The sequence below is a fragment of the Suricata suricatta genome, chromosome 9 (genome assembly GCF_006229205.1).
Source record: "Suricata suricatta isolate VVHF042 chromosome 9, meerkat_22Aug2017_6uvM2_HiC, whole genome shotgun sequence".
Lineage (NCBI taxonomy): Eukaryota > Metazoa > Chordata > Mammalia > Carnivora > Herpestidae > Suricata > Suricata suricatta.
Genome location: NC_043708.1, coordinates 40,249,379 through 40,270,156, shown reverse-complemented (window position 1 = coordinate 40,270,156; position 20,778 = coordinate 40,249,379). Strand labels below are relative to the sequence as shown.

Here is a 20,778-nt window from a genome sequence, read left to right as displayed (position 1 = left end):
AGCCACTCAGAAAGCCATTCCCTAAGTAGCAGACCGGAAATTCTAACCTCCATTGTCTCTTCTCCGTTTTAACTACAAGGTGCAACTATTTTGCCTATTTCCTCTTTTACTCTTTTTTTGCCCATTTCCTCCCATTGAATGTAAACTCCGTGAGGGATGGGGTTATCTCCTTCACCGTTTAATCAAGTGTTCAACAGAGTACTTGGGACATACTAGAGCTTGGTAAGTAATCAGTCTTATCCTTAATTCTACTAGAGCTATATTCATAGAAAAGATATGAATTCTTCTGTAAAATTCCGACCTAAGCTCAAACGTGCAGTTTAGAGCGAAACTTCCTTCCTTCTTGTAAGTACAGGTGGGTCAAAGGGATGCCAAGATACTGGGTGGGAACCAGGACACCAAGAGTTAAGGGAGACTTCTCTCCTACCACTTTCTTTGGTCTTTGTAAGAGTATGAGAGCATCTCTCCGCTTTGCTTCAAGAAAGAATAAAGTAGCAAAAGAGAGGGATAATATAAAAGGTAAATAATAATTTCTAGGGAATGGAATGGAGCAGCTCCTCAAACGACTCGATGCCTCGGACTCAACGACACTGAGAAAGAAGGAAGCCCTGCGGCCTTTCTTCTTTTCCCCCCAGCCCCACCTCTTTTGCTGCCGCACATGCGCACCGCCCGCCACGCTCAAGCCCCTCCTTTTCCCCCACAATCCTCTATTTCTCGGGCTGAGGTTAGAGGAAGCTGCCACAGAGGACAAGGCTATTGGTTGAAAGAGCAGCCAATGAGGGAGCCTGTTGTTAGTCTGCGGGCTGCGGTATTGGGGGAGCGCTTTAGGCCTTGAAGCCCTGCGCGTCCCGGAGGTTTCTGCACGATGAGCTCGATCGGGACTGGGGTGAGTTTGCAGTCTCGTGGCCTAATGGACTAGCCCGCAGCTTAGCGTTGAAGGGAGCTCGGACACACCGCGTGGGGCGGGCCGCCTCGGCGCGCGCCGGCACCCCCTTCGGCCAGGTGGACCGCTTTCAGTTGTCTGGTGACCGGCATTCTTTCCTGCTAACGTGTAGGCCCTCATTTGGGGTGACCGTGACCTGAAGCTTTTCAGCGTAGGTGTAGCCGGCGTGGCGGCGAGCAGTGTGATTGGGAGCCGCTTTGGATTGCTGAGTCACTTTCTTTGGCCGCTTAGGGAAACCGAAAGTGGAAACTCGTGGAGCCTGAAATAGGGTGTGAAGCGTTTGGGAGACAGGTAGCTTCTGGAGAACCACCGAGGCCAGGCGGCCAGAAATTGCAAGGTCTGAAATGCAGGGTCTGAGACGCAGCTTTCCGTGGACAGCCTTTGCAGGTCCCAGGGGGCTGCTGACTCACTGGGCCTTCCCCGTCCTGCCTTCGAGTGTTCTTGACCGTCCGCTTTGCGGGAATCGCTGGGACCTCTGTCTGGGCACAGTTGATAGAAACATTGTCTCAAAAGTGAAATCTGAAGAACCCTGTACAAAAGATTCTCCTTTGTCCCAGCTTTTCCTGTAAGAATGACTTAACGTCACTTTGAGGTGTCGGTACGGTAAACATTTACATCATGAGCTAGAGACTTAACCGCTTCTGTTAACAGATTGAGGATTTTTGGATTTGTTAACTCGTTCAGTTTACTACTTTGCTGTCGTACTGCACCTGTGCGGTCTTTTGCTTATTCCTTTTATGTATTTCTCCGTATAGAAAATCCAGTTTTTGTTTGGAAGTATTTATCGTTGTGTGCACTAGAGGCTTCACTAATGGGTGTCTAACTTCATCAGTTCCCACTGTTCATAAGATTTTGATACTTAAGCCCAGGTACTGGTTTTCCTAGTTTGATAATTGGAAAGGTTTAATCCATTCGGTTATGAGATGCTAAGTTATGTCATAACAGTTTTAGATTCGTAGATGCTCGGTTATGCGTGTTGTAGCAAATTGACTTTGCAACTACCTTAATATTACCTTCAGTTAACACTGTTTCCTTCTGAAAGCCGTTTAAAAATACTTGACAAATATAAACACATGAGGTATTTTGGTATTACACTAGTGGAGTTAGGTTCTTGTTTTAATAGATCAGGAAATTGAGACTCAGCAAGCACCACTGTTGCTTCCAAGAGCTCCAGACATGAAGACCTGTCTCCTTGACATTCTCCACTTGATTAATAGGCATTTCAAACTAAATGTCCAAAGTAAGCGCTCTTACCATTGCCATTTTGCATCTCCTACAATCTTAAGCTCCCTGAATGGTCCCATTCTAGTTGCTTAAGTGAAAAAATCTATGACTCAAGTTAATTTATTTTTATCTTTTTAATGTTTATTTGTTTTTGAGAGGCAGAGGGAGAGAAAAAACAAAAAACATAACACAGAGCCTGAGGCAGGACTCGATTTCACAGTCTTCAAGATCATGACCTGAGCTGAAATCAAGTGTCGGACACCAATCATTGAGACACCCAGGCACCCTCAAGTTTAATTGCTTTACTCCTAGAGCGTATCCATTAGCAAGGTTTTGTTTTGTTTTGTTTTTTTACTCTACTCTCAAAAATACTCTTTTATCTCTTTTCCTTTAGTCTAAGCCACCACCTTTGGAATATTGACCTCTGTTTCTATTATTGTTCTGTCTACAGTTAGTGTTCCAGAAGAACTTTTTTGAAAATTAGATTCTATCACTCCCTCCACCACTGCTTCAACTCCAGTGACTTCCTGTTGCATTTAGAGTAAGATAAAAACTTCCTAAATCAGCCTAGGAGACTCAATAGTTTGGTCTTTGCATGCATCTGATATGATTTATTCTTTCCGCCACTTAGTGCTCAAGACACAGTGGCCTGTGTCTTTCCCACATTGTGCTAGCCTTATTTCTACCCTGAGATTTTTATGCCAAAGGCCATGATGGCTCCTCCATATCCTAAATGGCTAGTTACTTCTCATTTAGGTCTGGGTGAACCTAAATAGCTATATATAAATATGCTGTAGCAAGATCTTCCCTGTTCAGGTAGTCTGTACTAGGCTCTCAGATTGTCTCTTTATCCTGTCTTACTTTCCTCATAATCCTTTTTCTAGTTTACTGCTGTATTTCCAGCACCTACATTTGTGCCTGGTCTCATTTGAAAATGAAAGACTTCAAGAATGAGTATCTTCTGGGGCTCCAGGGTGGCTTAGTAGGTTGAGCCCCCAACCCAACTCTTGATTTCAGCTCAGGTCATGATCCCAGGGTTGTGGGTTTATGCCCTGCGTCGAGCTCTGCTTAAAATTCTCTCTTTCCTTCTTTCCCTCTCTCTCTCTCCCCACCAAATGCTCTTTCTCTTTAAAAAAAAAAAAATGAGTTGGGGCACCTGCTGGGTGGCTCAGTAGGTTAAGCTCCAACCCCTAATTTCATTTACGGTCATGATGTCACAGTTTGTGAGTTCAGGCAGGCCCCTTGTGGGGCTCGGTGCTGACGGCTCAGAGCCTGCTTGGGATTCTCTCCCTTTCTCTCTGCCCCTCCACTGCTCGGTCTCCCTCTTTCTCTTTCAAAATAAATAAATACACACAAAAAATTTTTAAATGAGTATTCTTTGTAATCCTTTATAGTGACTATATATAATAGATGTTTATTAAATGTTTAAATGCTATATTTTTTCCCTAAGGTCTTTCAGTTTGTTAGTGCCACAGCAATGAAATAACCTGTTCTATTCTACCACACCAGACTACAGGCATACGTTGTTTTATTGCACTTCACAGATTGTTCTCCCCTCCACCCCGCCCCCCAAATTGAAGGTTTGTAGCAACTGTGTTTCAAGCAAGTCTGTTGGTGCCCTTTTTCCAACAGCATTTGTTCACCTCATGTCTCTATGTCACGTTTTGGTAATTCTTGCAATATTTCAAAACTTTTTCATTACTACTAAATTACTTATGATGATCTGTGATCAGTGATTACCACTCACTAACAGCTCAGACATAATGCTGCTGCACACCGAGTAGACTACAGTATTATGTAAACATAACTTTAATATGCACTGGGTATCCAAAACATTTATTTTATTTATTTTATTGTGCTGATCTGGAACACAGAGCATGTCCATTTTGTACAAAAATGAGCGTTGTGTTCTGTGTGGAAAACATCTGGCTTTACCTTGGACTTTTACCTGTTGCTTTTCAGTAGCAGAAATTTATTTTTTTAATTAATTAATTTTTTTTTTTACATTTATTTGTTTTTGAGAGAGACAGAGCGTGAACAGGGGAGAGGCAGAGAGAGACAGAGGCACAGAATCCAAAGCAGGGTCCAGGCTCTGAGCTAGCTGCTAGCACAGAGCCTGGCGTGGAGCTTGAACCCACGAACCATGAGATCATGACCTGAGATGAAGTTAGACACTCAACCGACTGAGCCACCCAGGCGCCGGTAGTAGCAGAAATTTAAAGTAGCTTTTCTCTTAGCTGCTTTTGCTGCTGACATGCTGCTTTTTCCTCTTCAAAATCTTTGAGATTTAACACTCCTTCCTTCCTTTTATCTTTCTGATGTGTAAGCCATTTGGAAAGAAAGATGGTAAGGTTATTACTGCCAGAGATCCATAATTTAAGCTTATTGTTGCCTTTTTCTTCCTAGTATGACCTGTCAGCCTCTACATTCTCTCCTGATGGAAGAGTTTTTCAAGTTGAATATGCTATGAAAGCTGTGGAAAATAGTAGGTAAGAAACATTGTACTTGAAATTTAGCGTGTTTAAACCAAGTATTATGTATCTCATTTTCCATATTTTTAGTACTTAGGCTTTGTTATGTTACTTTGGCACAAAATAATAAGTGCCCTAAAATCTTGATTTATTCGTCATTTCTAGATCTCGTTTTCAGTCAGATCTTTCCATGAGCCTCAGTCCTACATTTCCAGTTGGTTCCAAGATTATCCACTTAGACATTCTATCATGTCTCAAATGTAGTGTATAAAACCAAATTCGTTATCATCTTTGCCACTTTCCTTTTTAAAATTCTTGATTTATAGCATTGTTTCCTTGGCTGTTAGGTTTGTTGCTTTGTCATTTTATCTTTTTTAAAAAATTTTTAGAGAGAGAGTGAGAGTACCAGCGGGGGAAGGGAAGAGGGAGAATCCCAAGCAGGCTCTATGCTGAACTTGACACAGGGCTACGAATCATGAGATTATGATCTGAGCTGAAATCAGAAGTCAGAGGCTTAACCGACTGAGCCACCCAGGCGCCCCTGCCATTTTATCTTTTATTTCCTTGTGTTTTAAGTGTTCTATGCAGTTAGTCATGCCCAGCAGGATTTTTTTAAAAGTTTTTTCTTTTGCCACATTGCAAAAGGTATAGGATCACTAAGATATCTTTCTTGTGGGCTCACTTCCTTCACTTGGTCTTTTATTGTTTAGAGTAATGCCCCAACATGATTCCTTGGTACCACTGTAATAACTTGGTTAAACTATTAGCTTGTTGACACATTTCACGAGTCCTTTATTGAAGAAATTTTGCAGTCAGTTATACTTACATGATCATTGTATCTTGGAATCTAAAGCAGCTTTGTGATGACTTAAAAGACTTTTTAAAAATAACTTATTTAATAAAATCTCATTCATATCTCTTAAAAGACTTTTTTTTTTTTTTTTTTTTTTTGCCTAGTGAACAATAGTGTTGGTGTTTGAGCCCAATTTTTTCATTTATATAATGAAATTTTTTGGATTAGAGTAGGGAAGTGTTTCCAAAATTTTATTTTGTTCTTATTTTTTTAAGTTTATTTATTTTGAGAGAGAGAGCAGAGGAGGGGCAGAGAGAGAGGGAGAGAACATCCAAAGCAGGATCTGCACTGGCAGCGTGGAGCCTGATGTGGAGCTCTATCTCATGAGCTGAAATCAAGAGTCAGATACTTAACCTACTGAGCCACCCAGGTGTCCCTGTTTCCAGAATTTTAGTAAAGTCCACATGTAAATACTTTTTGCTAGTACCATATAAAAGCAAAGATGAACATAAGGTGTTTGAAGGGTGATGGTGAGGTTGAATTCAGTAGTGTGTGGGATTTATAATAGAAGTTTAATAATCTAGATGGGCTTTGTGTATTCTCAGGATTTTTGAAAGCTAGACCAAAGGAGTTTAAACTCAAAAGGGGAGCCATTGAAGTTACCTGATATGGGAGAGGAATGTCTGAAATTTTTTGTGAAATTTGTGTATGGCTCTGTTCATTTATCTGGTAGTTTCTCATCAGAATTTCCTTTTTATTTAAAGAATTAGAAGGGCTGCCTAGGTGGCTCAGTTGGTTAAGGGCCCAGCTTCGGCTCAGGTTGTAAAGTTGCTGTTGGTGAGTTCAAGCCCTGTGTAGGGCTCTGCTGACAGCTCAGAGCCTAGAGCCTGCTTAGCGTTGTGTCTCCCTCTCTTTCTGTCCCTCCCTCCCTCTCTCTCTCTCAAAAATAAACATGAAAATTTTTTTTAAAAAGGATTAGAAGAACAAAGTTAATGATATATTTTCATCTTAAAGTGGTAGCTATAATTTCTCATTTTACGTAAGAGATTAAGATCCATTTTGTTTTCAGCAGTTGTACAAGTTGTTGTACAAGTACATAAAAGTATGTAAAAGAACATGAACACCAGTTGCAGAAAAAGCAAATGAGCAAAAGAAAAGAACTCTAGTCTTTCCACGTAGCTGTTTACTTTTTAGTTTGTATATAGATAGCCTGTCTTTTCTGTGCATTTTTATGTGCCACTTTTAATTGACATGAGCTAAGTTAACATTTATTACAGTATATTATCATGTGTCACACTGTGCCATTTTGTACTATTTTGTTGGCATCTTTTCTCACAAGTATTAATCTCTTTATGTCATGATATGCTAGATTTTTTTGGCTATGTCATGATGTTCATTTATATGGACCTAATTTATCCCACTTTAGCTTGTCCTCTTTCTCGTTTTCAGTGTATTTGTTTTAAATTTAAATTTAGCATGCTTTAAAAAAATGTTACCTATTTTTATGTTTTCTTTGAAACTTAGGTATCTGAAGTTCCTTTTATTTTCAGTTAAAAAAATTGATTTTTTTTCCTACTTGTTCCAGTACAGCTATTGGAATCAGATGTAAAGATGGCGTTGTCTTTGGGGTAGAAAAGTTAGTCCTTTCTAAACTTTATGAAGAAGGTTCCAACAAACGACTTTTTAATGTTGATCGGCATGTTGGAATGGTAGGTCACATTTAAAAATGTTCATTTTTGCTTTGTCCATTTCTTGTGAAGTAACTGTAGTAAACTGAATAAGAACTCATTACTTCAGCAGTGAGGCAGAAACAGATCACAGAGCAGCCACAGAAGTAATCACAGAGAGTTACTGACTTATGAACAGTTCACTGTCTAAAAGTAGCATTCTTATAACCTGATGCGAGATACATATGAAAAATTGCCCTAAGAGGAGGGGAAAAGGCTGGGAAGTATGTATAGAAAAGAGATCTTGGTGCAGTGTAGATCACCAATGAAGGTTTATGCTTTAGAGGCATAGAATTTTTAGCTTTCCATATATCTTCATATTGTAATAAAATGGAGCACCAAGAAAGGATGTTTAATGAAGGGAATAAATACTGTATTTTATTTCTTGCAGCTCTATTTAGTCACTCCTTTGCATAATTGCAAGTGAAGCCATAAATACATTACTGGTGTATACTGAAGTCATCCTATATAGATGTCAGACTATAAAAGCAAAAAAAGCAAAGGAGTGATTCTAACCTTGGTTACTGAACAGGCAAGGAAGAAAAGAGAACATGTGTGTGCTAGATACTGTGCTAGAACCTCTTTACATAAATTACCTCGTGTAAGCCTGACATCCCAGTGCAAGTAAACAGAGCTGGTAAATAAACTGGGATACAACTTGTGTCTGCCTGGTCCACATGTCCCTCCAGAGTTTATTCTGCAGGGTGAGATCCTATAGACCACTCATTCTGCTGGCACCTTTGGTATTTCTAAATGAGATGTGTAACAAGCACAAGAAGGGTGAAAAGTATGTGTAGAAAAGAGATCCTGGCAGTGTAGATCACCAATGAAGGTGTAAAATATAGCTGGTAAACTGTAAAGCTACAGATTTTTTTTTGCTTCTTCAATGATCATTTTTTCTGAACATGTTATTATGCCAGAGAAACTGGTAATGGCTTTTCCGCTGTCTTTTGGACCTCGGTATTAATTTACTCTTAAAATTTGGGAATAGTTGACTCACAATGTGAAACTGGTGTGTTTTGATGTAACTTGCCAGATTGTAACCTAGCTGATAGGAAGGAACTAGTGAATTATACTTTCACTTAGTAGGAAAAAAGTTTCGGTAGATAGATTTTGAAAAAATTGGTGTGTGCTTAAAGGTACGTTATTGGTGGGAAAACGTTATCCTAGAACTTTAAAACGTGTCCCATTTGTTATTTAAAGCTAGGAAACTGATGGCATTCCTTATAGCTAGAAATTGGCAAACATTACATGTTGAATAGGGTTGGAGACAATAAAGGATTAATGTTTCATCTCCACAGTTATCTTCAAGTGGTTTGAGAATTATTAGACTTCACAGTAAGCTTCGTCCAAAGCAATAGAAAGTTCTTAAAGGTGAAACTTGCTAGGTGACCATGGGAAAATTATTCTAAACAGTTTCCTCACCTGCAAAAGTAGGGCAGTAGTAATACCTACCTCGGAACAGTTACAAGGTTAAAAATTATGTGAAATTTTATGTAATTATGTAATGTGAAAATTATGTAATGAGTGCTGTTTTAGGAATTTTCATCATTACTACTATTAGTAGGTAGCAGTAGAAAAAAGGCTATTATTCTGATATCACTTTTAAATTCTGTAAATGTTCTAAGCTGGCAATTCCTGGACTTTCTTGGTTCCTAGTATAAGTGTTTCAGTAATTTTTCTCGCCGACTTATGCCAAAAGAACTACCAGTGGTTCTGATTATGAATTTAGGTCCAAACAACTTAGTGTTATGTCCTTCAGACTTAATACATGTAAAAGAAAAAAATACACACACATTTCAAGAAAAATATTTTTATTTTTAAAGAAAAACAATTAACATTTATTTATTTATTTATTTATTGAGAGAGAGAGAGAGAGACAGAGCATGAGCAGGGAGGGTCAGAGAGAGTAGGAGAAATAGAATCTGAAGGAGGCTCCAGGCTCTGAGCAAACATTCGGCAGAGAGTCCAGTGTGAGGCTTGAACCCAACTGAGAGATCATGACCTGAGCTGAAGTCGGACACCTAATGGACTGAGCCGCTCAGGTGCCCCAAGAAAAACAATTACTAACATGTACTGCACAACTTCTTAAATTTTAGAATCAGATTATGTGCTGCCCCTCCCCACGCCAATTTCCTGTTCCAATGGATTTTTGTACGATACTTATTTTTATCACAGCAACCCAGGTGTCCAACAGTATGATGGCATTGAACGGATTATGAATGGTCTTGGGGTGCCTGGGTGGCTCAGTGGATTAAGTGTCCAACTTCAGCTCAGGTCATGATCTGGTCTTGTGGCTCAAGAGTTTGAGCCCCGCATCAAACTCTGCTGCCAGCTGAGAGCCTGGAGCCTGCTTGAGATTCTGTGTCTCCCGCGCTCTCTGTCCCTCCCCAACTTGCATTCTATTTCTAAACTCTCTTAAAAATAAACACTAAAAAAGTTTTAAAAATAGGAGTATGAATGATCTAATGTTGAAACTGAACTACTTCAACATCTGTGTCCCCCCCAAGTCCACATGTTGCACAGCTGAATCACTGCAGTGCCGCAGATACCTCAGCACAGGGTTTGGTAACTGGAGTTAACCAGTCTTGGAAGATGTGTGGTTTGTCATGATTTGGTTTGTCCTTATAATTTATTAGTCAATAAGCTGAAAAAGATTTGAGGTCTAAAAAGCTTTTAGACCCAAACCTTTAGTAACTTGAACATAGAACTGCTTTAGAGATCCATCAGTCCTGATCAAGATCAATAGTTTTATTCTTTTTGTTGCTTATTTATAGTGAATTGGTAAATTGGGAGACATGGAGGAGTAATTATAGAACTATTTCTTGTGAATATCATCATTGAACAAAACAAGTCACACTTGGTAAATTTCTGAATTATAATTCCATACTTCTTTTTTTTATCCCATCAGAATGACAGAGTGCCTTATAAGGACCTTTAAGCGAAATGATTTCTAATTGTGATGCTTGTTAAATATTAACTGAGCCTACAGTAGCTCTCTACTTTCCTTGTTTTGTGACAGGAAAGTATTTATTTACTAAATTGGGACCTACTTTCTTTCAGGCGGTAGCAGGTTTGCTGGCAGATGCGCGATCTTTAGCAGACATTGCAAGAGAAGAAGCTTCCAACTTTAGATCTAATTTTGGCTATAACATTCCATTAAAAGTAAGTTGATAATATGTTGAGGAGCCTTTTGAACAGTAATAGAAATTTACTGATCAGCTCTTCTTTCCCCCTCATAGCATCTTGCAGACAGAGTGGCCATGTATGTGCATGCTTACACACTCTACAGTGCTGTTAGGCCTTTTGGCTGCAGGTAAGAAATTTTGTGAGATACTTAGTCAGGCCTGGACTATAGGTATCTGTTTGCCCTGGTATCTTAGCCTTTTATACCCTTAAAAGTATGAGCTATGACCAAGAAGTATTAGGACAGTGATAAAACAGTGTATATTAAAATAAAAACTTTACAAATTTAAAGTGATGATAAACCACAGAACTCATAGTAATAACTTTAATTTGATTATAATAAAGTCTCTAGAGGAATGTGGTCAAAGGTATAATGGTTCTCAGATAAACGCTAGGGACGTACTGTACGTTACGGCAACTAGCTACCACTGCTGTGTGGTGTGTGGGGACGTTGTTGAGAGCACATTCTTAAGAATTTTCATCACAAGGAGAAAGTTTCTTTTCTTTTTATTGTATCTTTGAGATGATGGATGTTCCTAAACCTGTTGAAATCATTTCACAATACATTTAAATCAGACTATCATTCTATACACTGTAAAGTGCTGCATGCTGATTATTTCTCAGTAAAACTAGAAAAAAACCTCTTTGGTATCAGATTCCAACATTCTCAGGAAACGACAAACTGATTTCAACTATAACCTCTGTTGTCATTATTAGGGTAGCCAACTAAACTGACTGCACAGTTTTCTTATTACCTTCCATCTGATATACTTTAAGCAGTTAGGTGCAGTGCTCTTAATTAGGAATTTTTAGAAATCCAGAGTGAGTCCATACAAAATTGCATTTCATATTTCTCATCAGTCACAATTTCTTATTTCTGTTGAGATGAACTGCTGATATTTTTATTCTGGGGGGAAGCGCTGAGATTCAGTTGCATTGAGACTTGGAATATATGTAAATATTTAAATAGGGCTCAGAGACCTGTCATGACTCTAGATTTTCCTAAAAAGACTTGTTTAGTTTATAACTTAAAAAGAAAAAAAAACCCAGTTCTGTTTGATTATAGTAAAACATTCCTTGCTGGTTCTTGATCCTGAGGGAGGGAGAGAAAGGGCAGGAAAGGGGAGCACAGAGAGTGAAGACAGACAAGCGACTTCTGATCAAGCCTCTTCTTTTATTAAGAAAAAAATTCACTCTTATATAGGGTTTGGGGCGGGGAACTGACCCAGGTTGGTTGCCAGGTAACAGAGTCAAATGAATATTAGAGAAAGGGGAAAACCGAAACTGAAACTCCGGACACAGCATCAAAGAAGCGCCCAGATTAGCGCTGCATAAACCTAAATGTGGTTTTGATCTTTTGTTCACCTTGGCTTTTTTCGTCTGGCTCAGTAGGACAGTCTCCAAAATCTGGACCAGGAAATGCACTCTCCTAGCCTCCAGATGTAAATCTTGTTTTTTGGTTGCTCCCTGGACAGCGATATCTCCTTGCCTGAGGCAGCCAAAACTCAGGCGGCTCCCAACAACATCTGATTGCTTCCACTGTTAAAATGTTGTAGAAAGAAAGTTTATTAGCTGTAGTCCTACCTTTGAGTTGTTTATAATCAGTCATATTTAAATTACTGATTAGAGAAAACCTGACCTTTATTCTACTAGCCATAAGTTAGGCCTGTGGACATTTTTCTATTCGTTGTTCTTGAGTTTCTCACTTGAACACTTTGCTTTCACACTTCATGGAATACCTTTCACTTTTATTAACCTTTGAATGGCACTCTGAATTTGTCATTTATTTTTAAGGGAGTTAAAATGGTGGAGAGAACTTTTCAGTAAATATTTACTGAGCATATACTACGTATGAGTCAGATGTGGGGGGAGACACAAAGATGAGTAAGTTATCATTGATACAAATTTATAAGTGATATGAAGATACACACTGACTATAGTGTATAGGGAAAGGCCACTTCCATGAAGAAACGGCAAGGAAAAGAATGTGAAATGTAGGTTGAATGGTGAGAATATTGATTTCATTCAGAGGGACTGGTACTTCAGGTAATGTAGAGGTAGCTGAGTATACTTGGTGTGTGGAAGGATTTTGAAGATGTAGGAAGGGGCAAGATCATACAAAAGTCTGTGTTCCATACAAGGAAACGTTGAAGGGTTACGAGAATCAGTTACATATTCTGAGAGAGAAGTCTCCTGGAAGATGGAAGGAAATGATTGTAGGGCTGGGAATTGGGTCAGCTGGCTGTCGTAGTAGTCTATATGAAATGATACATTAAGAGGAGGCTGGTTTCTTTTCTACTTTTAAGGCAAACTAAATCACAATTTCAGAAAATCACAATATCATTGTTTAATAGCCTAATTTTAATTGTCACATATAAAAATACATTAAAGCAGTCTGGATTATTGTAGAAAAATAATATTGGGAATATTGGGGAATAGTCAAGAAAGAATGATGGGTGGAACAAGAGTTTGAGGCAGACTGAATATATTCCCATTAGTTTTGTTAGCTTTGCTTTTTCATGTTTATGCCTTTACCTATGGGGTCTTCTCCTTAGTTTTGCATCTGTCATTACTCTGTCTACACTGCTGTCTTCCCAGATAAGTTTCATCAGTAAGTTTAATACTAAGCAAAGCCACACAAATTTTGAAGAATTCCAAGTATATACTAATTTTTATTGAAAGTATGTCATCAAAGTGCTTATTAGGACTTAGTAGTTTACCTTAGAAAGTATAATTGTGTTTTTGTTGTATTTTAAGTATTTTTATGGTATTTTAAGAACCATGGTTTAAACTTTCCTTACTTTCATGCAGTTTCATGTTAGGGTCTTACAGTGTGAATGATGGTGCACAGCTCTACATGATTGACCCATCAGGAGTTTCATATGTGAGTAATTTTGAATCATGAATTTTTTTCTAGTTTAATGGTATCTCATTAGCATGTAAACCATATATTTGGATTATATGAAGTTTAACATTAATTCAAGGAAAGTAACAATTTATCATTAATAACAGTCTGTGGATGTAAGGCAAAGGAAAGATTTATGGCTTTTTAAAATTTTTGTAATGTTTATTTTTTAGAGAGAGAGAGAGAGTGAGCAGGAGAGGAGCAGAGAGAGAGAGAGACACAATCTGAAGCAGGCTCTAGGCTCTGAGCTGTCAACACAGAGCCCTACACAGGGCTCAAACTCAGTGTGAGATCCTGACCTGAGCCAAGGTCAAAGGCTTAACTGACTGAAGCCACTCAGTTGACCTGATTTATGGCTTTCCAATATGCTGTTTATAGAAACTACATAGTGAACCTAAAAATTTGAATATGTGGGATTTTCCTTTATTGTGACAAATGTTAGCAAGTCTTTAATACTAATACCTTCCCTTTTTTTAAAAAAAAGGGGATTTTAGGGGAGTCTGGGTGGCTCAGCCAGTTAAGTGTCCAACTCTTGATATCAGCTCATGATCTTACCATTCATGAGTTCTGGTGGTGCAGAGCCTACTTGGGATTCCCTCTTCTCTCTTTACCCCTTCCCTACTCGTTCTCTGTCTCAAAAATAAATAAAACTTAAAAAAAAATTTCTAAATTTATTTTTTGGAGAGAGAGCATGCAAATGAGGCAAAGATAGAGAGAAGGGGACAGAAGATCCAAAGTGGGCTTCACGCTGACAGCAGTGAGCCCAGCCTGATTTGGGGCTTGAACCATCAAACTGCAAAATCGTGACCTGAGCTGAAGTCGGATGCTTAACTCACTGAGCCACCCAAGTGTCCATAAATAAACTTTAAAACAAACAAAAAAAACTCACAAGATTTTAAATGGGACTTCTTGCATCTTTAATTACCTTATTTCTCTTCTGAGGTATTAATGGTTTTACTAATAAAAAAACTATTTTGTCAGGATACACACGTATCCTTGGGAATCCTTTAATTAAAGAAACTTTCAGTATAAAAATTGAAGGTTTAGAGTATTGAACTGAGCAATTACTTCAGCTTCTTTGTGTCATTACGTTAAAAATTTTTCCACTCCTCCTCTAAAAAATGTTTCTAGTTCATGAAGTGTATGTTTTTCTTGGTATATGACTCTAATACAAATAATCCAGATAATTCTAGAATTAAGGGTTTTTTTTTTTAGCTCCTTGGTGTTAATTAGAATGTGTTTATATTTCTCCGTGTTCACTTTTGAAGTCATTTAGCAGTCTTTTGTTAACTTTTAAATAGGAACAGTTGTAGTCACTGATTTTAGAATACTATAGCAATTTCATTAAATAATGTAGTTTTTGGTATGTGTTCTTTTAAATAGGGTTATTGGGGTTGTGCCATTGGCAAAGCCAGGCAAGCTGCAAAGACCGAAATAGAAAAGCTTCAGGTAATACATACTTAATGCATTAATTTTCCTATATTATCCTCATGTAGTGAAGTTTTATCACAACAAATGAAACCGTTTAAGATTACACAGAGTGTGGTTTGCTGTTTTGAGTAGACTTTTCTGACTGTAAAAGGCTGAATAAGCTGGTCCTATCTATGTATAGATATAAGGTATGACAGAGATATGAAATAATATATAGGATGTATGTGCTATGTAGATACAGGATACCTACAGAGTTGTGTCATGGAGCCCTGTATAATTTTGATGGCTGATGATAAACCCCTTAATCTAGAGAAATACAAATGTCAATTTTCATATAATTTCATAATCCTTGAGGTCCCATTCGTGGAGCTCTGTGAGTCTTAGGTTGAGAACCTTGGTGTTTTATTATACCATTTCTTAGAGTCTGTGTTCTGATGCTTCTCTTTCCTTTGTTCCTAGCTAGATAAGGCATAAAACCCCAACCTGTTACAACTACCTATTTTTTTGATCCCCTAAGAGTCATAAATGATTAGTGTAAAAAAGTTTTTCTTTTAAATGTCTTGGGTTTCCTTTTAGTCAGAATGATCAACTTAATATTGAAACAGTATCCACTATTATTTATCAGAAACTTCCATTAAAGGCAGGATTTTATCAGTATATTGGTAAATGACAGAAAAAAATTTCATATATATTTAATATTCTGAACTGGAAACTTAACCATTCAACTTCAGGTCAGGTTCCAGAAAAGCGGAGTGCGTAGAATTTTATGCCAAATTATAGGCCTACAAAAGTCTAATTTATATTCAGTATTTTAGTTAAATTGACAAAAAGACCTTAGAGGTCATTTAGGTTAACTCAATTCTGTGTGAAACGCACTGGCTGGAGTCATAGAGTATGTTGAATATGCACAGACCTCATGATTCTTAGACCATGTCCTTTCTTTCACACACTTCCTGGAGTGGTGCTAAGTTCTTACCTTCTCTTTTCCTCCTTGCTTTCATCTCTCCTGAATGTTATGTGGAGATTTGAAAATAGAGTATTCAGATTGGTCATGTATCCTGTCTTTCTGAGGTGAAGTCCTAGTAAGATATGGGAATACCAACAAATCCGAGCTAAGAATGATCACTTTGAGGAATGTGTATACTTAATGACATCATCCTCGAAAATAAGGGGTCAGCGAACTATGGCACACTGTCTGCTTTCTAAAGTTTTACTGAAACATAGTCATGTTCAGCCACTGGCTGCTTTCACACTACAATAGAGTTTAATAGTTGGAACAGAGACCAAAGACAGTATGTACCATAAAGTCTAAAATACTTACTATTTGGCTCTTTATAAAGGAGTTTGCTAACCTGTGATCTACATCATTGCTCTGGCTTGTTCTTCTGATGTTATTTATCAAGAATATTATGTTACAACACAAAAATTTCATGAATATATGTAAAGATATAATTGTCACCTGAATTGTGCTTTTCCACATTTACTTATGTTTGTCTTTATTATGAAGAGACAGGTAATGTAAACATCAGAAAAGATAAATAGTGCAACAAATCTTTCCATCTAGATTGAACAGTTATTTTCTAATATTTTTACCCATTTGTTTTCGTTATTTTCTGAACTGTTTGAAACAGGTACAGACAGGACACTGTATCCTTAAACGCTTCAGCGTTCATCTCTGTAGGATAACATTAATACACCTAAGATAGTATCAGATACTCGTTTGTAATCAAACTACCTCAGTAATGTTTCATTTTGTAACTTTCTCAAACCATGGTATAATTAAGGCTCACACTTTAGTCTTCACCTTCTCCCAGTACTCATTTTTTGAAGAGTACCTGTCAGTTGCTTTGGGAGCTAGTCCCACCTGTTAGGTTGGTATTTCCTAATAAGGTTGGTATTCTTACATTCAGTATATTATGGTTTTGGTTTTATGTCCGAGACTCCAGTTCAAAGCAGGAGTACTGACAAAATTTGTGCGAAGAATCTGAAAAGAGTTACAGAAGTGGAAAGTTCCTCTGGCTTATAACTTAATATTTTATTTTCTATAGATGAAAGAAATGACCTGTCGTGATGTTGTTAAAGAAGTTGCAAAAATGTAAGTTGAAATTTTTATTACATTGACAGAAATATTTCATTTGATCTTACCTTATACATTAATTCTAGAGGTCTGTTTTGTTTGAAAATTATTTATATACAATGTTTCCTTGGGTAAGATATGTTAATCATAAAAGTTTAAGAAGATGAGAAGAACAGGTGCACCTGGGTGGTTTCTGACTCTTGATTTCAGTTCAGGTCGTAATCTCAGGGTTGTGAGACTGAGCCTTGCTTTGGGGTCCACGCTGGGCATGGAGCTGCCTTATAGTCTCTTTCTCTGCCCCTTACCCAGTTGGGCGCTTCCTCTGTCTCTAAAAACAAACCAAAAAAACCCAATATTTCAATACATTTAAAAAGCTTTAAGAAGTCCTGATGTGGTTCTTATTACAGGTACATAGAGTAGAATGCTTTTGTGACTCCAATAAGTCACATCAAAGTCCTGAGTGGCATGCTTCAAAATTCATGTTTCTTCTAGTTCAAAGAATGAAAGCAGACGGTATTTCAGAAAATGCAGTAAAATGCTAGTTTTGCAGCCAGCTTTTTACACTTAAAAGTAATAAACATAGTATCACAGAGAATTCGCAGCTCTTCTACTCCACATTAGAACTACATCAGCATGGTCTCGTCAGCAGTTTGTGCAAGTGCCTCAGGTTTTATAATTAATAATACATGCAAGGAAAAAAATCCTAGAGGCTCTATTATATATTTAAATGATATCTTTAATCCCTTTTAAACTGATAGCTATAATAAAATATTGAAGTGTTTTCTAATATTGTCCTAATTGTTACCACTGTTCCAACTGCCACATAATCTGCTTTCCTCCTCCCTTTTACCAAGAGACCCTCCCCCTTTCCAGTTGTTAAGAAGCAGAACCCATTCTGTGATGATCAATTAATAACATGAGGAACACTGAGAACTGCCTAGAAAATAAAGAATACTTACTGAACTGTACAGTTTAAATGTGATAAACTCCTATTCTTTCTCTGATAAATGTTTCTGGAAAACAGCCTTTTCCATACCTTTTTGTTTAGGTGTAACAGTAGATGTTCCATATAAGAAAGTCATCTCATTAATATTTAATAAAATGGAGCACTATGTATCTTTTACTTAGTCTAGAAAATTAAGATGCTTTCTAACATATAGCAAGGCTTTAAAAATATCCTCCACAGTAAAGTGTGTGAAGATGCTGGAAAAGGTAAAGAAAGCTTTGATGTGATGCTTTATGTTAATAATGCTGTATGACAGTGCCTCCTAGTGTGCTGTGATTTGTTATGTATTACAGTTTGGAAGCCAGGGTAAGGGGCATTACAGTGCTTATAAAATGGAGGTTTAAAAAGATACGTGCCAATATTCAGACTGAAGGAACCAGTAATAACTGCAAACTATGTTAGTTTAAAAAATAATCACTTAATGAAAGGAATAAACAAATATCCTGAAAAGGTAAAGGAACGATGGTGTTTTCCCATTTGAATCTGTGTTCCTTTTGAGTTGTCTCTAGAACAGTATTGAAATAAATAATTTGGGTAGTAAAGTTATAATTAGCTCCTTTGTAATGTGTTATCAATTCTTGTGTGATTTACTGTCTTTTCTATAAGTATTTATAAATACAGATTATAGTGTGTCTATAATTTTATAAATATTTGTATTAGGGATGGATGTTCTAATTTGTGCTGACTGGGTGTATCCTTGTAGATGACCAAATGTTAATTTTAAACCCTTTTGTGTTCTAGAATTTACATAGTACATGATGAAGTTAAAGATAAAGCTTTTGAACTAGAGCTAAGCTGGGTTGGTGAAAGTAAGTTATTTTTGTACATTATTTGCTCTAAGTCATCTGTACTAAATCTAATTTACCATGGGGTGCTTTTTTTCTAATTTTAAACATAGGTAATGACATACATCTAGAAAAGCACACAAATAACAAAAGAATTATTACAACATGTATATACTTATGTAACCACTGTGCTCTCTGGTCAACAAACAGACCAGCTCCCCAGATCACCCCTTAGGCCTCTTTGAATTCATAGTCCTCTACCTTTTCCCATAGGCAGTTTTACCTGTTGTTCAATTTTCTAAAAATTTATATATTCATTTATCCCTGATTTTTCCTTCAATATTCCATTTGTTGTAAATGATGTGTATTGTATACAATATTTGTTCATTTGCCTCGTTGTAGTGTTCTATATCACAAATTATTCATTTCCTCTCCTGCTGGGCTCTTTCCAGTGGGTTTTTTAAAAACTATAATGAGTAGTGCTGCTGTGGATGTCTTGTGTAATTCTTTTGGTACACATCTGTAGCATTGCTGTGGGAAATATGTAAGAGTGGAATTGCTGAGTCATGAAATACGAATAAGTTCAAGTGCAATAGATATTTTGCCAGCGTGCTGACCACTCTGCCTAATAAAAATAAAGCCAGAACAAATTTAGTATGTAGTATTTTTGAAGGGGAAGTTCTGCTTAATTGACTAAAGTTGTGAAAGTGTGATTGGCTTACTTTTTTGAAGCATCCATTTCTGAGAAATCACTTTTTTTTTTTTGGCTTGCTAGCAGTGGGAACCATGGACGGGGGCTTCAAGGCTAGCTCTTTAAAAATTAATCATGTTGCACTTTAATGAATGTTTAGGATTTACCTTAACATCAGGATAAATCATTGCATAATTTGTTCATTTCCATTAAGAGGAAACTTTGAACAAATTTAGTCTTGCATGGAGGAAATGCAAAGAGGTATCCAAGGGTGCCTGAGTGGCTTGGTTGAGTGTCTGACTTTTGGTTTGGGCTCAGGTCATGATCCCAGGATTGTGGGATTGAGCCCTGCACTGGGCTCCAAACTGAGAGTGGAGCCTGCTTGCAGTTCATTTCTCTCTCCTCTTCTGTCCCTCTACCCACACACGTGTGTGCTTAAAAAAAAGTTCTGAGCCAGAGGATCCGGTGTTACTCATAGAACATTAACTTCAGATGGACTGGATATATTGTATTGCAAATCACAATGTAGTCCTCATTTCTAATTCATTTAAATATATGGCTTAATTTGCAGTAACTAAAGGAAGACATGAAATTGTTCCAAAAGACATAAGGGAAGAGGCAGAGAAATATGCTAAGGTAAGCTGCAGCATGTGAAAACTGGCAGTGGGTATGAAAGTAAGTGTTAAGTAATAAAGGAACTTGGTTGATTTCTATCAAATAATACCTGAGGTGAACTGAACTAAGGACCAAAATTTTCTAGGTTATCCTCAATGGGGATATGGTTGCCCTGGTTCCAGAAATTTTGCATGTGAAAATGTAAGGGTTTTTCAGGACATTCAATGCTTTCATTCCATGTGTTCTATCAAGAATATAATTAATTAATTGACTGTTAGACCAAGACAAATGTAATTATCCTTTTCTTTGCTTGGGCATGTTATTCTAAGTCTGTTCATTTTTCAGTGACGTGCTTTAGATTAAATAGATTCAGCTGTTATAACAATATTAAAAATTGGTTTTTAAGCACTGTTTTTCTCTTAACAGGAATCACTGAAGGAAGAAGATGAATCAGATGATGATAATATGTAACACTTGCTTCAGCATCTATTTTAAATTTCTAAAACAGTCCCATGTAACTCTTTAGCCCCATGGATTATTATATACCCACTGACCAATTTTCATTAAATTTTTGTCTTATAACAATTGAAGTTTGATACCTGTGTGACAAAATTGGTGGGAGTCATTAAGTACATATTTATTTTGTTTGGGATTAAAATGTAGGTTTAGGTTCACTGAAAAAAATTCCTTAAATTAAAATACCACAAAAAAACTTTGGAATTGTTAATTCAAAGTTCCATTTCATCACTCACCTAGAATCTAAAGATCATTTATCGCTGGGCTTTTGTGTAGTAAGTCCCTACCAACTCGGTATTATTTGTATTTAGTTTTGTATTTAGCAGTAAAATGATTATTGGCCAGCAGCCACCGTTAACCTTGAAGTTAAAATTTTTTCCCCGTTCATTGTGGTGAGGAGTGGACTTA

The 20,778-nt window shown here is 37.3% G+C and overlaps 1 protein-coding gene and 1 long non-coding RNA gene across 4 annotated transcripts in view; one reads left to right on the top strand and one right to left on the bottom strand.

The window, feature by feature from the left end:
• The first annotated feature begins 761 nt into the window (after window positions 1-761).
• Window positions 762-20,444, top strand: PSMA3 (proteasome subunit alpha 3). Of its 2 annotated transcripts, none has more exons than XM_029953080.1 (11): window positions 762-886; window positions 4,574-4,656; window positions 7,017-7,140; window positions 10,222-10,323; window positions 10,401-10,474; window positions 13,156-13,228; window positions 14,633-14,698; window positions 16,729-16,775; window positions 18,505-18,572; window positions 19,811-19,875; window positions 20,281-20,444. In XM_029953080.1, the coding sequence occupies exons 1-11, from the start codon at window positions 866-868 to the stop codon at window positions 20,323-20,325; spliced, it is 768 nt and encodes a 255-aa protein (XP_029808940.1). In that variant the 5' UTR covers window positions 762-865; the 3' UTR covers window positions 20,326-20,444. The 2 variants fall into 2 exon arrangements, with proteins under 2 accessions (XP_029808940.1, XP_029808941.1); XM_029953081.1 differs by lacking the exon at window positions 762-886 and adding an exon at window positions 2,160-2,183.
• LOC115303023 overlaps window positions 11,777-20,778 on the bottom strand; it is a 28,496-nt gene continuing 19,494 nt past the window's right edge. The window contains exon 5 of one of the 2 annotated variants that reach the window (XR_003913771.1): window positions 11,777-11,883. This is a non-coding gene — a long non-coding RNA (uncharacterized LOC115303023). Of the gene's footprint in view, window positions 11,884-17,048; window positions 17,086-20,778 lie in introns of those variants that run through there. The other variant, XR_003913769.1, reaches the window with a different exon arrangement.